Source organism: Eulemur rufifrons, chromosome 16 (genome assembly GCF_041146395.1).
Source record: "Eulemur rufifrons isolate Redbay chromosome 16, OSU_ERuf_1, whole genome shotgun sequence".
In the NCBI taxonomy this organism is placed as follows: domain Eukaryota; kingdom Metazoa; phylum Chordata; class Mammalia; order Primates; family Lemuridae; genus Eulemur; species Eulemur rufifrons.
In genome coordinates, this window is record NC_090998.1 from 20,792,541 (window position 1) to 20,818,920 (window position 26,380).

Below are 26,380 nucleotides of genomic sequence, written 5' to 3' on the forward strand. Positions count from 1 at the left end.
AGAATGTCATGCCATTGACTATGGTGGATCATTTATGTAGACAGACTTACATTTTCTGTTTTTTGTTATGCTTCTTTGCAGTGTTTCTTGAACCCCTGTATTTTCCTAAAAATAGAAAGATCTAGAAGCTTGATTAGATTCCAGGTCATCGTTGGCATAGTATATTTCACATCAAGAGGTGTATAATATGTCTGGTTGTGAGTTCATGTGGTGACCAATGACTCGTACCATTATAAAATTCCCCATCAATCTTTCATCTATTGGTTTTATTCATTGAAAATTGTTGCCAGAGTAGTTGTTTATTGGGGGTTGTAATATATTGATTTTCTAGTTCTGTTGTTTCCTCCACATTTGTCAGTTGAAATTCTTTGGTAGATAACTTTTTCTTATCAATAAGGGCTGTTTGGATATTGTGAAATATAGTTCATAGAAAATGCAGGATAAATGTTTAATTCTATTTTAATTGCCAATTTTCAGAGTAGAGTGATATCATTAATATTAAGTAATGAAAAAATGTTAAATCTCGAATTGTTGGAATTTGTTAAAGGGCAAGTTTAAATCCTATTTTTAACCTATACGTGTTGTTTTTTAAAACCATGTGATGAGGTAAAGCAGAAAACAAATTTAGAATCTATTATTTATTTACCTAGTATTTAAAAGCTGTTAATATTTAACCTAAAAATTAGAAGTGATTAGGAGCTAAATTCACTAACTTAGTTATATGCATTTTAGGAATTAAAGTTTAACAGAATATAATTAGTCATTAAAAACCTAACACACGTACAGGGTAGTACTAACTGGAGAATGTTGAATGGCATTTTTGACTAACTAAATTGAAGGCTTTTTACTTTCTTAGGTGTGAAAAGAGAATTTGCCCAGAAATGGTGATATTCAACATTTAACTATCTGGATTTAAGCTATTTTTAGAGAAATATGTTGGAATTATTGTGTGTGTGTGTTTTTTTAAATCCATCTGAAACCAAACTCTTTTGTTATTTGTAAAGATAGAGTCTTGCTATTGCCCAGGTTGGTATCCAACTCTTGGGGCTCACGCGATCTCCACCTTGGCCTCCCAAAGTGCTAGGTTTACAGGCATGAGCCACTGCTCCTGGTCTCAAAACCAAACTCTTGATTTCCAGTCTTCATAGTCTTTCCATCTCAATGGAATTTAACTCCATGTGGAATTCAGCTCCATATGAGTATTCAGGCCAAAATATTTCTCATTAACCTTGCATTCATTCTCACTTGTCATTCAACCCATGAGCATATCCTGTTGTCTCTACTTTCATTTTCCACCACTTTTACTACCACTGTAGACTAAGCCACTACCACCTTGCCTCCATACTTTATATACTTTTACCCTGCTACCCAGCAGCTAAAATGATCCTTTGAAAATTTGTCACATAACATAACTCTTCCTCTTCAAAGCCCTCCTATAGTTTCCTGTGTGATTTGGTCCTCTTCCCCTGTGCACTCAAACTTCCTACCTCAACTCTTCCCTTTTGCCTTCTTGGGTCAGCACAGTGGTGACCTTGTTTCCAGAACACATCAGGCACACTTGACTGCATCTGCTGTTCTGTCGGCCTAGAATGGTCTGTCCCAATACCCATACTACTTCGACACCTTCAAACCTGCATTCAAATGTCACATTCCAAAGGCCTTCCTAGACGTTAGTCCTCTTCCTCCATTCAGTTGTTTTCTACATCTGTAACAAAGCCCAGGGCCACTAGAAACATACCTGTGTCAAACTTAGAGTCAATGAGACAAAATGTCATATGCCTCTGATGTGTATAGAAGGATACATTACCTATTATTTTTGCCCAGAATGCCTTAACCTAACTCTAGGAATAACCAGAAAAAGAAAATAAGGGGTAACTACCTGGAATCATAAAACTTCATGAAAGCTGGGGTTGGTCACTTCCTGATTAAAAACTAGACATAATAAAATGCAATTTATGAACCTTGATTGGATCTGGATGTTGGGGGAATACAGCTACAAAGAACATTGCAGGGAAGTAGGGACTCTACTGTAGATCTGAAAAATTTCAAAAGAAATTGGGGCAGAGGGACCAGGTCCCACCAGCACCTGCCCATCCTTCACATTGCTATTTTTATCTGCCCTTTCAGACTTTGGAGGCTAGCTAGCTCCCCAACTGGATTTCATCTTAGATGTTACCTCAAGACTCTCTCCCACTTATCAGGTTACCCTGGTTTCCACAGCACTGACCACTGCCTGAAAATTCATGTTAGTGTGTTTCAGAGGGCAAGTGGCCTCCTAGATCAGAGTCTGGCTCTTCTTCCTACATTTTAACACCGGCAATCAGGGCTTGAAACTGTCAAGTTTAGAGTTTCCCACACCTATTTGAATTTGCTTTCTCCAATCACCAGGGGGCACTAATAACCTGATTAGTATCTGCATCAGGTTTTGGACATTGTGGACTTTAAAGTCACCAGAGCACCAGCCTGAGCAAAAGCAAGACCCTGTCTCTACTAAAAAAAATAGAAAGAAATTATCTGGTCAACTAAAAATATATATAGAAAAAATTAGCTGGGCATGGTGGCACATGCCTGTAGTCCCAGCTACTCGGGAGGCTAAGGCAGGAGGATTGCTTGAGCCTAGGAGTTTGAGGTTGCTATGAGGTAGGGTTAGCCCGGGCAACAGAGTGAGACTCTGTCTCAAAACAAAACAACAAAAAAAAAAGTCACCAGGGCAAAGTCCAGATAGCTAAATCACTGGATTCACATGTCCAAATGGACCCAAAAGTCACTGGCTTTTCATTAGTTTTAACCTTTAAGCTTTTACAAGTGTAGCCAACCAGGTGAGGGTGGCAAGGGACATTTCCCAACACTTCTAAAGTAAACTCAAATTTTAAGTTCTTCACTATATACACAGCTATTCCTGAGTTGTGAAAATTCTCCGTGTTTTTTCCTTGTATTCCTCTATTCAATCTTGGCTGCCACGATCAGGCAGACAGAAAGCGCAAGGACATTTTTCTTGCATTTGTAGTGGAATTATTGTTTTTAAATATTGTTTTAACATGGATTTTGTCTTCTTTTTAGTCTTATGATTTCATCATGAATTATTTTGCTGTTTGGTGTTAAAATTTAAATATATAGAGATTATTTTGTGCTAAGCACTATTCTAAGTGTTGTTATGTATAACTCACTATCTTCATACAAGGCTACAAAGTTGATTCTAATATACTAATTTTATATATGAGAAGATTGAGGCACATAGAGCTTAGTGACTTGCCTAAAGTTACCCAGTTCGTGGGTACCATAGCTGGGATTCAAACTCAAGTACTCTGGCTCTGTAGTTCATCCTCTAAAATACTACCTGAAATACTTGACAAACTGCAGCATAAACTCCCTTAAAAGGAGCACCATAAGATTTATATTTTGTCCTACCTTGACTGAGGTAGAATTTTGTATTTTAAGTATATATTTAGTATAGTATACATATCTAGACTATGTCTAATATGTTTTAATAGTATATTTTGGATGGTTCAGCACGTTGGGTTACTTGCGGTATATGTATGAGGTGGGAAACCATTCTAGGGTAGGAAGCATTATCCATACGTCTTTAAACTGAAGTCATTGTTCTCTAGCCAGAGACCAAAACAAACACACCTATAGCTGAGCAAGTTCTGCAGCAAAGAGGACTACATCATGGAGAATGGTCTTGATTTGTCTGGTGATTTGGGGGAGGGTTCAAGGTAACAGGGTATTCCTCTGGATTGGATGTTTTCAGGAAGGAAGTGTATCTTAATCTTACCTAGAAAGCTGGACGAATGAAGTAGGGTCAAAGCTGTGACTGGAAAAGCAGTAGCAGTCACTCATGTTAGCCAGCATAGGGGGGTATTTGGGGATGTTTGGTAGTTTTTGTGGTTTGGACAAAGTTCATAGTTTTACATGCATTTAGACATGATTACAGAATAATTTTGTTTTTGTCTTGATCTTTTATGATCACACAGTGGCCTCATGTGTTGTTGGATGTTGATGTTCTGTGAAATTGTTTTATGTTCAGCATCTGTTCAGCCTATGTTCAGGGCCTAGCTGTGAGTGCCAGGTCAATGCCTACCTGTTGGACTGTATTTCTCTTTCTCACTAGTTTTTTCACAAGTAAACAAGGTTCATGGCAGAAGAAAACAAGTGAGGAAACATACATAAGCCAGAAGAAAAAAGTTTAAACTACTTATGGAGAAATAAGAAGCAAGATTTAAACTACCTAGTATTTTATTAAATATCTTTGTAGACATTTTAATCCTTATTTGTACATAAAATATTTTTATAAATGTAGAGTTATAGTATTCATATGTTTCTTTTTTTCTTTTAGAGATTTATTTTGACTATCATTTCATTGCCAAGCATGGGGTTGTTGTACCATACAGAAAGTTGTGGTTAGGGTTGTTGGAGTTGTGACATTGTGTCATCTTTATAAATGTTTATATAGTGGTCAGTAATCCATATTCAGTAATCTTCTTGTCTTTCTCTAGCCTTTTAAGTACATGTATCTTTATATGTATGTTTTTGTAAGTACACATAAATGTACCATATAGCATGTTCAGTTAAGGAATTTATGGTTATAGGCAATAATGAAAGAATACAATTTTTATAAGCTAGATAAAGAAAACATTAATATGTGGGTCCTAATGTTTAAGTATTAAGTACCTACTATTTGCTGTGAAGATAGAGAAAACAGATGATGATTTCCAGAATTTGAGGAGTCCAAAGTGTCATTCATTATAAGCATTTCAGAATGTTAAGTAGTTTCTCAATCTTTATTATAGTAATTGAATCGATATATCTATATATGACATCTGAAGAAGTTATGTAATAGCATTTGTGAGTTGATATGGCATTATAATAAGAAATGACATACTTTTCAACACAGAGTTTAATAAAATGATGATTAGCATTTAGTTTAAGTGCATATGCTTCTTGGCAATGTCTTCTTTCATATATAGTGTTTTTGAAATCTAAGTGGAAAGCAATACTGGTATGTCTATGCATACCTAAAAACATAGATACTCAAAATAAGTCTCTTTACATTAGCTTATGCAGTTTTACCTGTATTAGGTGAATTGATAACAGGTTAACAGCTAAGCTCTGTATATATTTAATAATACAAACCATTATATAAACACTTATTAGGTACATACTCATTTTTGTAAATACTTTCTTTCAAATCTTCATCTGAACATCTAAAGCTTTTCATGTATCATTTATTGTCACAAGAATCCAATTGAAATAGAAATGTTTACTCTCTTTCTCAGGCATTTGTTAAATGTACATACATAGTTTTAAAACTTATCATCTGTCCTTTTTTCCCGTTCCTACCCAGTTGTCATGAAAAAAATGTCCTTAACTCTTGCTTTCACTTTTTCTTTTCTTCCTTTATTCTACTTGAGAGCCCCTAAAAGCTCTGAATTATAATTGGGTAAATAGAAGAGTTAGTTTTAGTGTCAAGTTAGTATGGAGATAATGTAAGTTACAATTTTTGAATAGACTTTGAGAACTAGTATTGCTAATCACCTGTTTGCTTTTTAAATATACCTTCTGAGCTGAGATCTAAAAAAGTATTTGAAGTACTTGACTTTACGCTCTTGAAAAGTCCCAAAAGTCCCATTTAGAAAATACCCTGCAAATAGCTACTTACCTCTTTATCTTCCTCTAATTGAGGTTGTACTTCCTTTTTTTAGCCATAGCATTTAAGTTTAAACTATTATACCTTGAGTGCTTAACACAGTGCTTAATGCATGTTAAGTAATCTTTAAAGTTAATATTTAAAATTGAGTTTTGTATAAATTGGAGAATTACTGTAATGTAAATTATGATAGATTATATTTGTATGTTTAAACCTGTGAACATTATTGAGGACTTCTGTATGTGATGTACCAGACTGAGAAGAGGGCAGTGTTCCCATCCTCAAAGACTTATCAGTTTGTTGGACATAGGGGAGATTATCTGTGTGTACATAAACACACACATGCAGTGACTGCAGTACAAGACAGACTGTGAAATACAAGAGGTAGCAAAAAAGTTATATGGACATAATGAAGACTGTGAATAATTAACACTTTTGGATCATGATGTTACAGTAATTAAGGGCAACATGTTAAATATTAGCATTCTTTTTTGTTTAAATACAGAATTAAAGTTTTAGACATGTTAGACAAAATGATATCCAAAGGTTCTTTTATGTTAAGAAGTAGGTATTTTCTTTTAGTTAGTATTTAACTCATTATTTTCAAATTATCTCCTATTCCTTAAAAATATATAATTGCTTTTTTCTCCCATTTCTTTCTTTTTCTGGCAGCTATTCACCGATGGAATCACAAATAAACTTATTGGCTGTTATGTGGGTAATACCATGGAGGATGTAGTCCTGGTGAGAATTTATGGCAATAAGACTGAGTTGTTAGTCGATCGAGATGAGGAAGTAAAGAGTTTTCGAGTGTTACAGGCTCATGGCTGTGCACCACAACTCTACTGTACCTTCAATAACGGACTGTGCTATGAGTTTATACAAGGAGAAGCATTGGATCCAAAGCATGTCTGCAACCCTGCCATTTTCAGGTACATTTAACCAAATTTTTTTTCCTTCTGAAAAATAAGAATATTAAGTTCCCTAAGGAACTATCTTTTAATATTGCCTTTTCTTTCTTTTGAGCAACTATTTGGTTAGGTTAGAAACTTTCTTTAGTTAGGGTTTTATTTTTGTTTCCTAAAGAGAAAGAAAGAAATTCCTTTAAATCTGTAGTTCTCATTGCTGACTCTCTGCAGAAGAAAGGACTATGAGGCTTTGGGATTAACTTGCTGCAGAGAGTCAAGTCTTCCCCTTAATTTTTTAAAGTAGTGTTTGAATTGAAGTATTGTACATTTTCTTATTGCCAATTGCTTATTACTTAATTGCGCATATTTTCAGAGTTCTTGCTTATTATGTTTCTATTGTTTCTGTTAACAGTTCTTTGGTTTTTTAAGTTGTTCATTATTTAATTCAATATATTATGTTTTCTCTAAAGAATAATGTCTTATATATGCTTGATCATTTTTCTAGAATTGCCAACTTTTAAAATTTTCTGTTTTTGAAAACTAGAAAATAGGCTTGATTTGAAAACAGCAAGTTAATTCATAGGTTAAACCAACAATTCTCTACTATTTTGGTCTCAGGAACTTTTTACAACTCTTTGCAGTTATTGAGCACCCAAAGAGCTTTTGCTTTAGTATTTTATTTATATTTATCAATACTTATGTTAGATATCAAAACCAATTTTTTGGAACATGAGAAATCAAGTACATATCCCGTTAGCTATCAGTGTGGTGACCTTATCACATATCATGTAGCCTCTTGAAAATTATACTGTACATGCATGAGAGAACAAGAGTGAGAAAGGTAAATAATGTCTTCTGAAAATAGTTTTAACTTTACAAACCTCCTGAAAGGGTTTCAGGTCTCTACTAGTCTCTGGATCTTTGGATTATATATTTAGAATTGTTAAGTAAACACACTGATAAAAATGGAATATATCAGTATTACTTATCTATTGTATGCCTGTACCAAACAATACTTTAAAATATTTTGGCATAAAAATCTGTTCAAACCCTACTATTTAGTAATCAGGTATATTCTCTTCTTTTACATGAATATACTCTTTAGATGTGTTGAAGGACCCTGATGAATAAATTTGTTTGCGCTTTCGTGTCAGATTTTTTTTTTGTGGTCCTTAGGGTTGCATATATTTATTTATAAACCCTCAATCTTGTTTATAGTGGTTGAGAAATACCTATATAACAGGATTAAAAATGAATAGATTCATAAATTAAACCAAAGAAAAAGCTGGAGTTAGATTCAGATACAAAAATATGTTCTATAAGGATGCTAGAGAAGCATCACATGAGTTTCCTTACAACTAAAGAAAAGAGAAAAAAATTAGTTTTAAGCCTTAGTATCCAAGGCCAGGTGCTCATGCCTGTCATACTGGAACTTTGGGAGGCCGAGGCAGGGGGTCGCTTGAGGCCAGGAGTTTGAGACCAGCCTGAGCAAGAGTGGGACCCCGTCTCTACAAAAAAATAGAAAAATCAGCTGGGCGTGGTGGTTCACACCTATAGTCCCAGCTACTCAGGAGGCTGCTGCAGAAGAATTGCTAGAACCCAGGACTTTGAGGCTGCAGTGAGCTGTGATCATGCCACTGTACTCCAGCCGGGTGACAGTGAGATCTTGTCTCCAAAAAAAAAAAAAAAAAGTCTGTATCCACAAGCCTTTCCTTCGATGCACTCCTGTCTTCCTACTGAAAAATAGGCCCCTGCTCACCCAGTGACCAGGATCTGCAAGCTGCAGAGTTTTAGTGCCCGTTTGGACTTTCATGAGCAGAGATGGCAGTAAAAGCATCAACATGAAAAGCTACTGAGTCTTGGTGTTCTCATCTAGTATATGCAAGATAATGGCAACATTATCATCAGCTAATGGCATGTTTGTGTGTGAATGTGAAGCCACCAGAGCACCTACAGGAAGGCCTTGGAATCCTATTTCAGTACTCCATGGTACTTCCTTCTGCACTTCTCCCCAAAGCTCTTATGATAAGGAGTCCCTCATTGGCTATTACATGACCTCCCAGGACTCCCACTGAAGTCACTCAAATTATAGAAAGTGTGTGCAGCATCTATATGATAGCAATGGGATCCAGGCATCTGCAAGAGAAGACCAAGCTTTGTCTAAAGAGGAGGGGATAGAAACTGAATCAGATGGGGAGGTAGAATGTGCCCTGAGCAATATGGAAATCATTGAGGAGCTCCGCGAGTACTTTGCAGAGACCAAGAGGCAGTGAGAAGAGCAGTGATGGTAGCAGCAGCAGCAGCAGCGGCTGGACATGAAGCACCTGGACGACTACATGCATGTCGACCACCACCTGTACTACAATACCCGCTGGTCAGTGGAGCCCCTGTCCTAGAGGCCTGGCAAGCTGCACCAAGCTGAGATGAAATGGTTTCACTGGAACAGTGCCACCGAGATCCAGGCAGTGGAAGCTGCAGTGCAGCTGTGCTTGATAAGTACTGTGATAGAAAGCAGCCTAAGTACTGGTCAGTTGTTCCCCTAAAGTTCTAAGCCCTGGGCACAAGGACCCCTGGGAATGCTTTCTGAACAAGATTCCCAGGCTATCACCCCTTTCTTTTTGGATATACTCTCTTCATCTGTATGTTTTCTCAGGGAAAGAGGACTTTATACTGAGAAAGAATCATGTTCACCAAAGTCCCAGTGGGTCTGTTATAGGGGTGGATATAATATGTCAGCCACTTAGAAGTTGGCAGGATTTATACTGTTGCCAACATGAGAAACTTTAGATAAAATGATAATTTTGTATATATTACACTAGTTTTTGATGTCAATAATGGCATTCAGTATATTAAAGTTCTTGCCTAGAGATAACCCAAAGAAAAAGTGTCCAAAAGATTTAAGAGAAAAGTTGCTTAAGGCTAATACCATTTTTACTGGTTTAGTAATTTTTAAATTTACATTTTATTTATTTTTATTTCAAGATATTAAGGGAGTACAAATGTTTTAGGTTACATGGATCGTTTTTGTAATGCTTGAGTCCTGGTTATAGGTGTGCCCATCACCCAAATAGTGTTTGTAATACCCATTAAGTTGGTTTATTCTCCTACCCCTATCCCCCCTCTCCTCCTGATTGCTTTCCACTGAATTTTACTTCCCTCTGTGCACTTGTGTGCTCATCATTTAGTTCCAATTTAATAGTGAGTACATGCGGTGGTTGCTTTTCCATTCTTGCGATACTTCACTTAGAGAATGGTCTCCGCTTCCATCTAGATTGTTGCAAAAGGTATTAATTCATCTTTTTTTATGGCTGAGTAGTACTCCATGGTGTACATATACCACATTTTATTAACCCACTCATGAATTGATGGGCTTGGGTTGCTTCTGCATCTTTGAAGTTGTGAATTGTGCTGCAGTAAACATTCAAGTACAAGTGTCTTTTAATAAAATGACTTCTTTTCCTTTGGGTAAATACCCAGTAGTGAAATTGCTAGATCGAGTAGTAGGTCTACTTTTAGTTCTTTGAGGATTCTCTGTACTGTTTTCCATAGAGGTTGTACTAATTTGTAGTTCTACCAACAGTGTATAAGCATTCTTTTCTCTCTGCATCCACACTAGCATATGTTGTTTTTGGGCTTTTTAATAAGAGCCATTCTAACTGGGGTAAGGTGATATGTCATTGTGGTTTTAATTTGCATTTCCCTGATGATTAGTGATGTTTTTTCATGTTTTGAGACCATTTTTCTTTCTTCTTTTGAGAAGCATCTGTTCATGCCTTTTGCCCACTTTGTATTAGGGTTGTTTGTTTTTTCCTTGTTGATTTGCTTGAGTACTTTGTAAATTCTGGTTATTAGCGTTTATTGGATGTGTAGCTTGTGAATATTTTCTCCCATTCTGTAGGTTGTCTGTTTGCTTTCTTGATTGTTTCCTTAGCTGTGCAGAAACTTTTTAGTTTAATCAAATCCTATTTATTAGGCCGGGCGCGGTGGCTCACGCCTGTAATCCTAGCACTCTGGGAGGCCGAGGTGGGCGGATCGTTTGAGCTCAGGAGTTCGAGACCAGCCTGAGCAAGAGCGAGACCCCATCTCTACTAAAAATAGAAAGAAATTATATGGACAGCTAAAAATATATATAGAAAAAATTAGCCGGGCGTGGTGGTGCATACCTGTAGTCCCAACTACTTGAGAGGCTGAGACAGGAGGATCCCTTGAGCTTAGGAGTTTGAGGTTGCTGTGAGCTAGGCTGACGCCACGGCACTCACTCTAGCCTGGGCAACAAAGTGAGACTCTGTCTCAAAAAAAAAAAAAAAAAAAAAAAATCCTATTTATTAATTTTTGTTGTTGCCATGATTGACATTGGGGTATTTTTCATAAATTCTTTTCCTAGGCCAATATCTAGAAGAGATTTTCCTCTGGAATTCTTATTGTTTCATGCTTTAGATGTAAGTTTTTTATCCCTCTTGAATTAATCTTTGTGAGTGGTAAGAGGTAGGGGTCTTGTTTCATTCTTCTGCATGTAGCTATCCAATTTTCCCAGCACCATTTATTGAATAGAGCATCTTTTCCCTAGTATACATTGTTGTCTGCATTGTCAAAGATTGGTTGGTTGTAGGTAGATGGTTTTATGTCTGGGTTCTCTGCTCTGTTCTGTTCCATTGGTCTATGTCTTTTGTACCAATACTGTGCTGTTTTGGTTACTATAGTCTTGTACTATAGTTTGAAGTCTGCTAATGTGATGCTTCCAGATTTGTTCTTTTTGCTTAAGATTGCTTTGGCTATTTGGGCTCTTTTCCGGTTCCAAATGAAGCATAGAATTATAATATTTTCTATGAAATATCTGTGAAATCTATGAAGTATACTCTGGTAACTTAATGGGGATTGCATTGAATTTGTAAATCACCTTGGGTGGTATGGACATTTTAACAGTGTTCATTCTGCCTATCCATGACATGACATATTTTTCCATTTATTTGTATCCTCTATGATTTCTTTCCTTAGAGTTTTGTAGTTTTCCTTTTAGAGATCTTTCACTTCCTTGGTTAAGTATATTCCTAGGTATTTTATTTTCTTTGTAGCAATTGTGAATGGTAATGAGTCTTTGGTTTTAATGGCCCATGTAAATCCCGCACTTTCCTATCCTATACATCGATATTCCTGAACTGTCTTTAATATACCAGATTTAAACTTACAGTTAAACTGGTGGCAGTGGATACCATCTGCCAGTCAGAAGTTCAGATTCACACGATTCTTATCTCTTTTTACTGTATAGTCACATGATGGAAACTGGACACCTGAGCCAGTTTTTTTCTCTTTCACTGATGGTTGTGGAAAGTTATGGCATCAGGTGCCATGTTGAAATTCTGTATTAGGCTGGATAGCTCTTTCACTAAGAGTACATTATGGAGCCAGATTGTCTCAGCTTTATGAGGTCTGTGAATTTGGGTATAATACTTAATTTTTTGTGTCTTAATTTCCTCATCTTAAAAGTGGGCGTGATAATAGCACCTACCTCTACAGTTGTTGTAAGGATTAAATTTGTTAATGCAAAAAGCTTGGACTAATACCTGCCATATGTTAAGCAATGTGTGTTAGCTTTTATGATAATGACAATTATTTTTCTCAGAAGACTTCTCACACTTTATCAGACTTCTGCAGAACTTCTAACAAATTGGACATTAACTAAAAAAAGCTATTAAATGTTACTTAGGCAAATTGTCATGGATATTGCTAATCCATTGGCTTTATTATGCTTTTAGAAGCATATTTTTTGAATTTTAAAATTCAAACAGATCTTTTTTGCTTTTAGGTACTATTTACTTTGGTATATTGTGTTCCTTAAGGTATAGGAAAGCAGCATATGGATGTGGCACAGCAAATATTTATTGCCACTAACCCTACCCCCTTGTTCATAACAGAGAATACTGACTAGTCCTGGGAGTCTTTCCTGCTGAACCTGGATGAAACCTCAGAATCTTTCCCATCTAAGCAATTACACTACCTCTTTGCTCTTTCGGGTGCAGATTTATTTTGTCTTTTTTGTGATTTTAACTAACTTGAAGATACCATTTTATATTAAAAATTCAAGATTTTATTTTTTTTCTAGTACTAAAAATATTAGTAAGAGGTATGTTGTAATTCTGGTAATAATTGTGAGGATTTATACATGAAAGATTTGAGAAATGACATAATAAAATGATGATGATGGTCACTTATACTGATACAGCTCTTATAAGCTGGGCACTGTTCTAAACACTTTACATATGTTAATAAATTCAACCTACAACAGCCATAAAAGATAGGTAATATTACAATCCCCCTTCAATAGATGAGAAAACTAAGGTGTAAAAATTTAAAGTAATTTGCCAGTGATCACATGGCTAGTAAAAGCACATCCTCAAAGAATACTAATAATGAGTAACTGAACCGTTCTACTTTCTCATTGAGAAAAGAAAGTAAAATGTAAAGAAAAATAGTTAAGTATTTTTTATACTACTTATAAAAAGTGAAAATTTGTAGATTTGAAGTAAATAAAGCAAGAAAGTGAATGTAGACTTTTTTCTATTTTTGATTTCTCACCATTTTATATAATTAATTGTTATTAAACCTACTGTGTAGGGTTTAATAGATTTTCATAGTTGATCTTTTTAGGTAACCTCAAGTAGAAAAAAATAAGATAATTTTAATTTTTAGCCAGGAACACTAAAGGTTTGTTAAAACTGACTTTATTATTTGATGCAATGCCATAAATATGTTTATAGTAATTGTTAAAACTGACTTTGGTATTTGATGCAATGCCATAAATATGTTTATAGTAATTGTTCCCTTTTCTGTACTTTTAGTTTTCATTTAGAATATGTGTAAGTGATACTAATGAACTCATATACACACTTCATAAAAAGAATATACACTGCTAGAAATCAAGCATCAATACTGTCAATTAAATTCTATGACAGTCGGCTTACAATAAGTGATATATTGAATTGCATAATTTTGAAGAGAAGAAGCAGAGTACAGGCTGAGAAAAGAAACAATAAAAGATGACAGTAAGGTGTGTGATAGGATATGATTAGTTGACATTATGAGTAGTAACATTTGCTCTTTATTTTGCTATTAAATTTGTTTCAAATTGTAATTTTTTATGGCATATTTAAGTGTTTAGCCGAGCAGGTTTTGTTAATCATTATAAAACAGAAAATACAAAAAGAAAAGCTAATTGAGGAAAAGGCAACTTTGAATTAATAAAATGTCTGAATCATAAATGATTTTAAATAGGAACATGGTTTTATTGTTTTCAAATAGTGACATACTTTTTAAATATCAAGTAATCAGGTGAATAAATGATGGCTGTGGAGCCCCAAGAAGAGGTTAGAGAGATAAACTTGGGATGACATACTTATTTAGCTTTTCTCCTTCTATAAAATGATTTTTATCTGTGATAAAAAAGAATTTTTGATTTATTAATTAGTAGGCGCTTATTACCAATTTGGGGTTAGTTGGATGTCCTATTTTGATCCATTGTTATGACCTTTAGTGTTTGAATATAGTCATGAACTTTCAAGAAGCTGTTGATTGTTAGGTCGGCCACTGATCTGGACTGATTGATCACAGCTTCAGTAAATGTTGGTTGAGCTTTAGATCAAAGTCCACAGTACTCTTTTGTTTTGCCTTGTTGAGCCATAGCTATATACCTGTATTATGATTATGATCGAGGGTATCTGCTTTGAATATAAAAGGCATATGTTTATGTTTGATCTAGTCTGGGGGAGGAAGAAGAATTCAAACAGTTCCTGCTGTCCTAGTAATTCACAGTTTGTGACAGACAATAATCTTGGGCGAAAGAAAGCTAAATAGTATACAAAGCACAGAATAGGTTTTCAGAAAGGTAGAGTTGTTGATTGTGGGTATACTTGGGAAGTTTGGCAGTGTTTCACTGAGATTACATTTGAACTGAAATTTAAAGAACAAGGCAAAGCGGGGAGGAGGTGAAGGGAATGTTATAGGTAAAGACAAAGAGTTATACTAAGTTAAGAATTTGTACTAAGTTAATGCTTAACTGGTAATTTCACTTATGGAAATTAATTATGACGTGTTTTATTTGAACCTTTTAAAAGCAATCAAGTGTTGCTTAGGCCTTCAGAAATTTTTAAAAAATCAAAGGTGTTTAGTAATTTTCTCAAATTTCTCATCAGGTATTTCTCAAAAACTTGCCCCTTGTTGGGAGTCCTAGCTCAAGTTTAATTAAGAATCACCTAGTGACAGACATAGTAAAAGAAGTGTAGTTTCAAACTAATTGTTGCATATGTATCAAAAAGCATGCTGAGGGCACTGTAGTAGAACTGGCACACTGTGTTGCATGAAAAATTGGTAATGTTTCCTCTTGGAAATCAATAGGGTAATATATAATAATTCATAAAAGAAAGTTATATGCTGTGTTCCTGGCAGCAGCAATTAGAAATCTCTTATATTCATGTATAATTAAGGTACATCAACACAAATGAGTATATGATACTATTGAAATGATAATTTTGAATATAGTCTAATTCATGCAAAACTGATGCCGGGCTAAGAGGAAAAAATGAGTGTAAAAAACTGCTTAGCTGTGGCTATGATCTGGCAATAATTTGCTTACGTGAAAGCTCAGAAGGGGTATGTAAAAATGAAATAGTACTGGAATGGTAGGATTAGGGATTATTTTTCAATTTCAATAATTTTTTTATTGTTACAATATCTTTAATTTTAAAAAGCTTCCAAGAGGGGAACAGTTAGTATTAGTGGACATTTGAGGAATTCTCTGAAGCCTTGAGATTTTCAAACATTTGGCTTCAACAAGTATGGGATTTTAAAGCAGTATGTCCCTTCATGTTACTATAGTAAAATCTCACTTATTGAGACTGGGTAGAAGGATGATTCTGTGACAGTGAATCAGAAATCTTTAAGTAATTTTTTATTATATTTATATGTAAAACCTAAATTAATGGTTTATTAAACAATGCTGTTACCTTAATGAAGAGATTTTCCTTTTAAAGATTTTTATTTTTTAAGAGCAGTTTTAGGTTTACAGCAAAATTGTGAAGAAGGTGCAGAGATTTCCTATGTACTCCCTGTCCCCACACATAGATGGCGTCTCCCATTATCAATATCAGAGTGGTACATTTGTTACAATTCGTAAACCTACATTGATGCATTATTATCACCCAAAATCAATAGTTTACATTAGGATTTACTCTTGGTGTAGTACATTCTGAGTTTGAATACAGAGTATTTTCACGGCCCTAAAAATTTTATGTTCTGCCTGTTCATCCCCCCTTTCCCCTTAACCCATAGCAACCACTGATCTTTTCACTGCTTCCGTAGTTTTGCCTTTTCCCCATTTCATATAGTTGGAATCATACAGTATGTAGGCCTTTTAGATTAGCTTCTTTGACTTAGTAATATACATTTAAGTTTCCTCCATATCTTTTCATGGCTTAATGGCTGATTTCTTTCTTTCTTTCTTTCTTTTTTTTTTTTTTTTGTGGAGACAGAGTTTTTTTTTTTTGTGGAGACAGAGCCCCAGGTAAAGTGTAATGGCGTCATCATAGTTTATCGTATCCTCAAACTCCTGGGCTCAAGCTGCAATCCTCCTGTATCAGCCTCCTGAGTAGCTGGGACTACAGGCACATGCCACCACAGCTGGCTAATTTTTCTATTTTTTCATAGAGATGGGGGTCTCGCTCTTGCTCAGGCTGGTGTTGAACTCCTAAGCTCAAGCAATCCTCCCACCTTGGCCTCTCAGAGTGCTGGGATTATAGATGTGAGCCACCGTGCCTTGCCAGTTGATTTCTTTTTTAGTGTGCTGAATAATATTGCATTGTTTGGATATAACAAGTTTATCCATGCACCTACTGAAGGATATATCTTGGTTGCTTCCAACTTTTAGCAATTATGAATAAAGCTTCTGTAAACATCTCTGTAAAGTTTTTTTGTGTGGACATAAGTTTTCAGCTCCTTTGGGTAAATGCTAAGGAGTGTGATTGCTAGATCATGTGGTAAGAGTATGTTTAGTTTTGAAATAAACCACTAAATTGTTTCCCGAAGTAGCTGTGCTGTTTTACATTCCCATCAGCAACGAGTGAGAGTTGCTGTTGTCAGTGTTTTTGATTTTGGCCATTCTCATAGATGCATAGTGGTATCTCATCATTTTAATTTGCATTTTCCTGATGGTATATAATGTGGAGTATCTTTTCATGTGCTTATTTGCCATCTGTATATCTTCTTTGGTGAAGTGTGTTTTAAGGTCCTTGGCCCATTTTTTAGTTGGGTTGTTTGTGTTCTTATTGCTGAGTTTTAAGAGTTATTTGTATGTTTTGGATAACATTTATTGGGTATGTGTTTTGCAAGTTTTTTTTTTTTCTAGTCTGTGGTTTCTTTTCATTCTATTGATAGTGTCTTTCACCGAGCAGAAAGTTTTAATTTTAATGAAGTCCAGCTTATGAATTTTTTCTTTCATGGACCATGCCTTTGGTCTAAGAAATCATCATCAAACCCAGGGTCATCTAGATTTTCTCCTGTGTTATCTTCTCAGAGTTTTTAAATTTTGTATTTTACAATTAGGTATATGATCCATTTTGAGATAATTTTTGTGAAGGGTGTAAGGTCTGTCTAAATTCCTTTTTTTGTTTGCATGTGAATGTCCAGTTGTTCATCACCATTTGTTGAAAAGACTATCTTTTCTCCATTGTATTGCCTTTGCTTCTTTGTCAAAGATCAGTTGACTATATTTATGTCTACATCTGGGCTTTCTGTCCTGTCCCTTGATCTGTTTGTCTGTTCTTTGGCATATACCACACTATCTTGATTACGGTAGTTTTATAGTAGGTCTTGAAGATGCGTAATTCAATTCTCCAATTTTGTTCTTCTCCTTCAATATTGTGTTGGTTATTCTGGGTCTTTTGCCTCTTCATATAAAATTTATTTAAAACATTTTTTTATTAATGTATTTTAATTGAGAAATAGTTATTTATCTTTATGAGGTACAATGTCCATATAAACTTTAGAATCAGTTTGTCAGTATCCACAAAATAACTTGTTAGGATTTTGGTTGAGATTGCATTGACTCTATAGATCAAGTTAGGAAGAACTGGCATCTTGACACTATTGTCTTATCCATGAACATGGAATATCTCTTCATTTATTTAGTTATTTGATTTCTTTTATCAGAGTTTTGTCATCCTCTTCATATAGATCTTTTACATATTTTGTTAGATTTATACCTAAGTATTTCATTTTTGGGGGTGCCACTCAAAAGGCATTGTGCTTTATTTTCAGATTTCACTGTTCATTATTGAGATACAGGAAAGTGATTGACTTCTGTGTACTAAACTTGTACCCTGCAAGCTTGCTATAGTTACTTTTTCCAGGAGGTTTTTTGGTTACTTCTTTTGGATATTCTGGGTTGACAATCATGTTATCAGCAATTAAAGACAGTTTCATTTTTTCCTTCCTAGTCAGTATACTTTTTATTTCCTTTTCTTATTGCATTAGCTAGGACTTTCAGTACAGTGTTGAGAAGGATTGGTGAAAGGTGATGTTCTTGCCTTATTCCTGATCTTCGTGGGAAAGCTTCAAGTTTCTCACCATTAAGTAGGATATTAGTTGTAGTTTTTTTGTAGATATTCTTTGTCAAGTTGAGGACATTCCCCCTCTGTTCCTAGTTTACTGAGATTTTTTTTTATGATTAATTAGGTGTTGGGTTTTGTGAAATGCTTTTTCTGCATCTACTGATAGGTTTGTGTGATTTTTCTTCCTTAATCTGTTAATGTAATGGATTACATTAATTGATTTTCAAATGTTGAACCAGCCTTGTGTACCTAGGATAATCTCACTTGGTTGTGGTGTATAATTCTTTTTATACATTATTGGATTTGATTTGCTAATATTTTGTGTTAGTGAATATATTATAAAAAGTAGAAACATTTAAAAATGAATAAATTTTTTAATTAAATAAGAAATGTAAAAATAGCTTGTTTCCATTGTATATAAAATTTACTAATAAAAAGTAATTGAAGTGCTCTAATCAAGTCTTTTTAAGAACTGTTTTCTTTTTTCAGGAACACTTTAAACAAAATTTAAATTTAAATTTTGGTCAACATACATATCATAAAATTTACCATCTTAACAATTTTTTTTAAGTGTACAGCCCAGTAGTGTTAAATACATTGACATGGTTGTGAACTAATTTTTAGGAATTTTTTCATCTTGCAAAACTAAAACTATATGTGTTAAACAACAACTCTCCTTTTACCCCTTCCTACAGCCTCTGGCATCCATCATCTACTTTCTATCCCCATGAATTTAACTACTCTAGGTATATCATGTAAGTGGAGTCATCCAGTATTTGTGTTCTTGTGACTGGCTTTTTTCACTTAGCATGATGTCCTCAAGTTTCATCCATGTAGCACGTGTCAGAATTTCCTTAATTCTTAATAATATTCCATTATATTTATGTGCCACATTTGTTTATTTATTCATCTATGGATGGACACTTGCGCTGTTTCCACTTTTTGGCTATTGTGAATAATGTTGCTATGAATGTGGGTGTGCAAATATATCTCTTTGAGTTACTGCTTTCAATTCTTTCGGATAAATACCCAGATGTGAAATTGCTGGATCATGTGGAAATTCTATTTTTAATTTTTTACTGAACGACCATACTGTTTTCCGTAGTAGCTGTACTATTTTATTTTCCCACCACCAGTGCCCAAGGGCTCCACTTTTTCTACATTCTTGCCAACAATTGTTATATTTTGGTTTTTTTGATAGCCATCCTGATGGGTGTGAGTGATATCACATTGTGCTTTTGATTTGCATTTCCCTAATCATTAGTGATGTTGAATATTTTTTCATATGCTTATTGACCATTTGTTTATCTTTCTTGGAGAAATGTCTATTCAGGTCCTTTGCCCATTTTCTTATATGATTGTTTGGTTTTTTTATTATTGAGTTGTAGGAGTTCATTATATATTCTGGATATTAATATATGATTTGCAAATATTTTCTCTCATTCTTGAGTTGCTTTTTCCCCTTTGTTGATTATATTTTTTGATGCATAGTTTTTTTTACTTTCGTTGTTTGCACTTTGGTGTCATATCTAAGAAATCATTGCCAAGTGTCCAGTGTCATGAAGCTTTTCCCCCTATTTTTTCTTCTAAGAGTTTTTATAGTTTTAGCTATTACATTTAGATCTTTGATTCCTTTTGACTTAATATTTGTATATGGTATAAGGACAGGGTCCATTTTCATTTTTTTGCATATGGATATCTAGTTTTCCCAGCACTATTTTTTGTCCTCTCCCCACTGGTGTTCTTTTCTCATTGTTGTCCTTTCCCCGTTGAATGATGTTGGCACTCTTGTTGAATACCATTTGACTTATATGCATGAGTTTATTTCTGGGTTCATTCCATTTGTTTGTATGTCTGTTTTTGTGCCACACTGTTGTGATTACTGTAGCTTTTTGATTTCTAAGTTTTGAAGCCAGGAAGTTTAAGACTTCAACCTTACTCTTTGTTCAGTGTTAGTTTGGCTATTTGAGATCCCTTTAGACTCCACATGAATTTTAGGAAGGATTTTTCTGTGTCTGCAAAGATGGCTTTGGGATTTTGGTAGGGATTATATTGAATCTGTAGATAAACTTAGAGTTGTATTGAGATCTTAGCAATATTAAGTTTCCAGTCCATAAACATGGGATATCTTTCATTTATTTGTATATTTAATTGTTTTCAGCAACATTTTGTTTTTGGTGTATAAGTCTTTTATTTACCTCCTTGATTAAATTTATTCCTGAGTATTTTATTCCGTTTGATGCTATTGCAAATGGAATTATTTTCTTAAAATCCTTTTTGGATTGTTCATTGTTAGTGTAGAAATACAACTGATTTTTGAGTGTTTATTTTGTATTCTGCAACTTTGCTGAATTCAGTTTTTTAGTAAAAAACTATTTTTTTTAAAGCCATTAAAAACTTGCATGTTTTCTTCAAGCCCAATTTATCAAAAATTTTAGATGAGTATGAAACCTGTAAGTAGAATGTATTTATTTTTTTTTTAATCTCTTAGCAAGGCCTAGTTTTTAAGTATGTAGGGGCTATGGTTACAGTTGAACTATACTTGTTATTCCATGAGGAGATTTGTATTGTAAATAAGTTTTTCTGCTGTGGTCTGAAACTTTGTGTCTCCTCAAAATTCTTTTGTTGAAACCTAATCCTAGCATGATAGTATTACGAAGTGGGGCCTTTTGGAGGTCATTAGTAATAGAGGAGGAGCTCTCAAGAATGGCAGAGGCCCAAAGGAGCTCATTTGCCCTTTCTGCCGTGTGAAGATGCAGCAGTAATGTGGTATTTATGAGGAATGGCCTTTACCAGACTCCAAATCAACTAGTGTTTTGATCTTAGACTTCCCAGCCTCCGGAACTGTAAGAAAGAAATTTCTGCCATTTATAAGCCACCCAATTTATGGTATTTTTGTTATAACTGAAAGGACTAAGACATTTTATGTGTTAATTTTGCTGAATAAGACATAGGAGACCTGTAGTTCTGAGACCTATAGAAATTGGCTTGAATTTTAGACTTTGGGAAGAGGTTTAAACAAGATATGCCTTTCTTATCAAAGAATAGGCAGTAATTCAAATGTATGCTCATTTTGGTTTTGTATAGGAAAACATTAATTTTGTTAACAGTTTTTATTACATGTGATTTAAAAAATCCAAAATAGATTTTAATCCACCTGACAATAAACCCAATAGTGAAAGAATCTATGGTAAGAATTTTATTAGCTTTATGGTAAATTTCTAAATGTACTCTGAGTTTCCTGCTAAGATAACTCATTCTAACTTATCAAATATCTGTTAAGTACCTCCTCTTAAGTTCTGAGTGCTAGAATAGATAATAAGACATGGTCTTTGCCCCTTGAGGGATAACTTAGTGGTAGTATTTGTCAATCATAGTGATAAAGGATTCTCAACCATTGCTATTAATATTATTATTGGTATAGTTCTATTTTGAATTATATAGGAAAATGCTACCTAGCATTTTTAATAATACTATGAATATATTTTTACTTATATAAACATATTATTTGATATTAACTTTGCCCTTTACCTTTCTAATTTTATTTTGAGAATGTACCTGTAGATGGGCCAGATATATCTGTAATTTACTTATAGAAGATATTAAACACTAGTTTTAATTTTATTTTTTTTAAAGATAGAGTCTTGCAATGTGTAGCTCGGGCTAGACTTGAACTCCTGGACTCAAGTGAGCCCCCTGCCTCAGCCTCTCAAATAGCTGGAACTATAGGCTCATGCTACCATGCCTGGCTAAATGTAACTCAAGATTTTCTTTCTTTTTTTTTTTTTTTTTTGGAGACAGAGTGTGATTCTGTTGCCTGGGCTAGAATGCCGTGGCATCAGCCTAGCTCACAGCAACCTCAAACTCCTGGGCTCACGCAGTCCTCCTGCCTCAGCCTCCCGAGTAGGTGGGACTACAGGCATGTGCCACCATGCCCGGCTAATTTTTCTATATATATATATATATTTTAGCTGTCCATATAATTTCTTTCTCTTTTTAGTAGAGATGGGGTCTTGCTCTTGCTCAGGCTGGTCTTGAACTCCTGAGCTCAAACAATGCGCCCGCCTCGGCCTCCCAGAGTGCTAGGATTACAGGTGTGAGCCACTGCGCCCGGCCCAGATTTTCTTTTATAAAGAATGATCACTGCATTACAGAATGCAGAAGAAACCTTAGCTATATACTGCCACATCTTCACTGTCAAAAGAGCAACAAAGCATTGTTTCTGTAAGATGAAAGTTACATTTTCTGTAGACTCTTTCTTGACATAGGCATTTCTGAAACTTCTCTTCACAATCAATAGAGGTTTTTTTTTTTTTTTAAGTTGACAAGGTCTCATTATGCTGTTCAGGCTAGCCTTGAACTGGGCTCAAGCGATCGTCCTGCCTTAGCCTCCCGAGTAGCTGGGACTTCAATTATGCACCACCACCACCACCACCACCATGCCAAGCCTCTTTTAAGTTTTGATATATATATTTTTGTAAATATTAATTATGCTCTATGATGATGATCACTAACAGATATTTTGGTTTATTTACATTAGAGTAGGCATATATCACCTTATGCAGAAAATGTTTTTAAAATTTTATATAAAAGTAATTCTCACAATTCCATCTATAATTTTTGAAATTTGTTCAAAGGAATAATTGTATTTGATAAAGTTTTGATAAAAATCAGTATCATTTGAAAGATTTTGCCTTTGTCTCTCCATGGTTTGTGTGCATTTAATCTTTCTATTGTAACTCATAGGGAATTGGTGTGAAATAGGAAGTTATTCTATAGGCTTTTTGTGTGTGAATCTGAATATGAAGTTCATGTCATTATTGAACTTAAAAGTTAAATAGATTAAATTTTTGTGTACATTTTTTCCCCCTGATATTCAGGTACATATGACATTAGATCTGAGGGAGAACTTCAAAACTATGTAATAGGCCAGCTATTTTGTTTTCCTTGTAAGGAACCCGAGAACCAGAAATTAAATGATTTGCTTAAGTTCCGATTGCAGGTACAATGGCAAAGTCAGAATGGAAACCCAACTAATTTTGTGCAGTGTTATGGGGATATTCTATAGTGGAGAGTGCTGGGCTTTTCCAAATCCTGGCTCAGCCCCATTTAGCCACCTTCTGTCAGGAAAGGCAGGGCATTCAAAATTAGTTGATACTTTGTCTTCTCCAGCTTTTCATGTTCAACAGATTCCATTAATCTATAAATGCCCCTTGGAGTTGTAGCTCTACTTTTTCATTCATTTTTTAAGTATTTACTGTAGAATTTTCATCCCAGTCGCTGTCAGCTGAATAACTAGAGAACTTCTAAGATTACATTTTGTAATTTGCAAATCAGGGTCTTCTATGAACCCTGAGGTAAAACTATTAAAATGATATTCTTCTTCTTATTTTTTGAGACAGTGTCTCACACTGCTGCCCAGGCTAGGGTACAGTGATATCATCATAGCTCACTGCAACCTCAAACTCCTAGGCTCAAGGGATCTTCTGCCTCAGTTTCCCAAATAGCTGGGACTTCAGGTGTGAGCCACTGTCCCTGGCTAGGGTTTTTTTCCTTTTTGGGGGGGGGGGCGGGTAGAGACAGAGTCTTGCTATTGTCCAGGCTACTCCTGAACTCCTGGCTTTAAGCAGTCCTCCCCTCTCAACCTCCCCACGTGTTAAGATTACAGGCGTGAGCCATTGCACCCAGCCTATTCATTTATTTTTAAAAATCACAGCAAATAAAATTTGTTGGTGTTAAATACCTATTCTGATATGTGACTCTGTAATACCTGTCTCATTTTTTTCAGTAAACATTTCTGGGACATTATATTCTGTTGACATAGATTGCCCCTTGAATTTTATGTAGCACAAATTGTGCCTTTCTTCAAGCCTCTTCTTTCTCTCCTCCTCAAGTTTTAAAACCAGTTTTTACTTAGCTTAATATGTGTGTGTAGTGTGTGTGTGTTTGCATGCATTTGGGCTCTTTTTTGTTTTGATTTTATCACTGCCTGGCTTTTTCATGAAGTTACATGGTGCTTAAGTACCATAAGTTCATTTGGGCTTAGCTTTCTATGCATGTATGAGACTGGCATAAAAATAAATTTCTTTTTTCTGTATCTTGTAGATGTGAGTGTGTGGTGTTGGGGAAGGTCAGTCAATAGTTATTTAATTTATATAAATAAATATTTACTCATTTGTTTGAGAGATCTGAACCAAAGTACACACACATAAAAAGATTACAAATTTTAATATTTTGGTAATGTATTAGTCAGAATAAGGATAAGACTGATACTATCAATTGAGGATGACAATTTAAAAATTTATGCTGACTTAAAGGAGAAGAAATTTATTGATACATATAACTGAGAATACTGAGTTCAAACATGGGTGGATTAGATGCTTCAACCTTATTAGAGATATCTCTTTATTCTGTTTTATTCTCTTAGTTTCTTTTTCTGACAAATTATCCTTAAGTGTGAGCATTATGATCAGCAGGCTTCTCTAGCCAGTTCAGCCATCCCAGGGGGAATGATCTCTTAATAGCTTCCACCAGCCTAACATCAACAAATCTAGTTAGTTAATAATGAACCTAGGATCAAGTCTCTTTGGCTTAGATTGGGTAATGTGCTTTGAACCAATCACTGTGGCCTGCACAATGGAATGCTCTGGGCAAGTCTGGTTCATACGCTCCCTCATTCCTAAAGTTAGTGGTGTAGATGGGATATAGTTAGGATTGAGATCAGTTCTGTGTGAACCATATGAACTAAAATAAGGGGGATGGAAGTTTCTCCAAAGGAAAATCAGTACTCTTTTTTTTTTTTTTTTACTAGAAACTAGGTAGATAAAAGTAAGAATACTCACGATAGTATAAAATCTAATAAAGCTGTGTATTTAATCACAGGTTGGTGAAGGATAAATATAATGCTAGGTTCCCTGTATGTCTTAGTTGAGTGGTTCTCAAATGCTTTTGCATGTTAAAGTCATCTAGGAGGCTTTTAAATATCTCCATGCCCTGGCTGCTTCCCACATCAGTTAAATCAGAATTTCTAGGGGTAGTACCTAAGGCTCTATAATTTTTTTGAAATTCCTCAGCAAAATCATGTCAACAAGAATGAGGTGGACAGAGTTGTTGGGGCATATAGTCAGCAAGGGTTTAAGAAGGGGTTTCAGGTGACAAAGAAGTTCCCATGGGAGAAGCAGAATCCAGTAGAGAGAACAGAGGGGCCTCACAGAGGAGGAAGAAGGACTTGCAGCCTAGGAGATACCTTTCAAAAGAAGCCTGGGACTCTAACCTAGTTTCAGAGGTTTAAGAACACTCAGAATCTTAAAAATCAAAATCAGTCCTTGTTAGCTTTGTTGGGTGTTAGTCTGGAGCAGTGGTTCAGTCAGAAGTGAAGACAAGGGTTTCAAAGGGGCAACTTAGGGTCCAGGAGCCCAGTTATGAATCTAATTCTGTCTGAGTCACGGCACCATAACTGTGAAAAGAAAAAATTATTCAGTGATACTTGTTAAAGCTTTATAAGGCCAACTTTATTCAGAACCATCATGATAGGTATAGGCACCATGAAAGTAGGATTTTGCATTGGGAGAAAAGAGATTAGGCTCTACTCCAGATATAGCATGGGCAAGTGGGAATTTATAGCCACAGAGCAGGGTGGGGGTTCGTGGATGGAAAATTACTCATAGAATCAGGAGTGTGGGGGGATTCTGGCTAAATCAACCTAACAGGATTCTTACCGAATACATGCTACTGTGATTAGACATTGCCTGGGTGATGGTGGAGGATAAGGAACCTGATCAAATATCTAGGGTGATCAAATATCGAGGATGGGACGTTCTTGCTAAACTGATCTAGCAGGGTCTTGCTAAAACTGGATTTTATAAGGAAATGCACAGAGAGCCTATAAGAAGGTTCAGGAGCTTGACTAAAGTTTGGTCAAATGAAGAATCTGTGTCGATAGACATGAACTTTATGATGCTTAACTTCTTTTTATGCTGTTTTGAATCTTTGTCAATAGACATGAACTTTATGATACTTACACTTTTTCTTTTTCTGCTGTTGTGTTTTAAATAGGCTAATAGCTCGTCAGCTTGCTAAAATTCATGCTATCCATGCGCACAATGGCTGGATTCCCAAATCTAATTTATGGCTAAAGATGGGAAAATATTTCTCTCTCATTCCCACAGGATTTGCAGATGAAGACATTAATAAAAGGTAAAATTTTTGTTTTACATTGCTTTGCTTTA

General features: G+C 35.1%; 1 protein-coding gene across 2 annotated transcripts in view; it reads left to right on the top strand.

Annotated features, from left to right (window-relative positions):
• ETNK1 (ethanolamine kinase 1) overlaps positions 1-26,380 on the top strand; it is a 66,265-nt gene that overhangs the window by 15,452 nt on the left and 24,433 nt on the right. For both annotated transcript variants that reach the window (XM_069490345.1, XM_069490344.1), the window contains exons 2-3: positions 6,320-6,579; positions 26,208-26,348. In XM_069490345.1, coding sequence (XP_069346446.1) covers positions 6,320-6,579; positions 26,208-26,348 — 401 coding nt within the window. The remainder of the gene's footprint in view (positions 1-6,319; positions 6,580-26,207; positions 26,349-26,380) is intronic.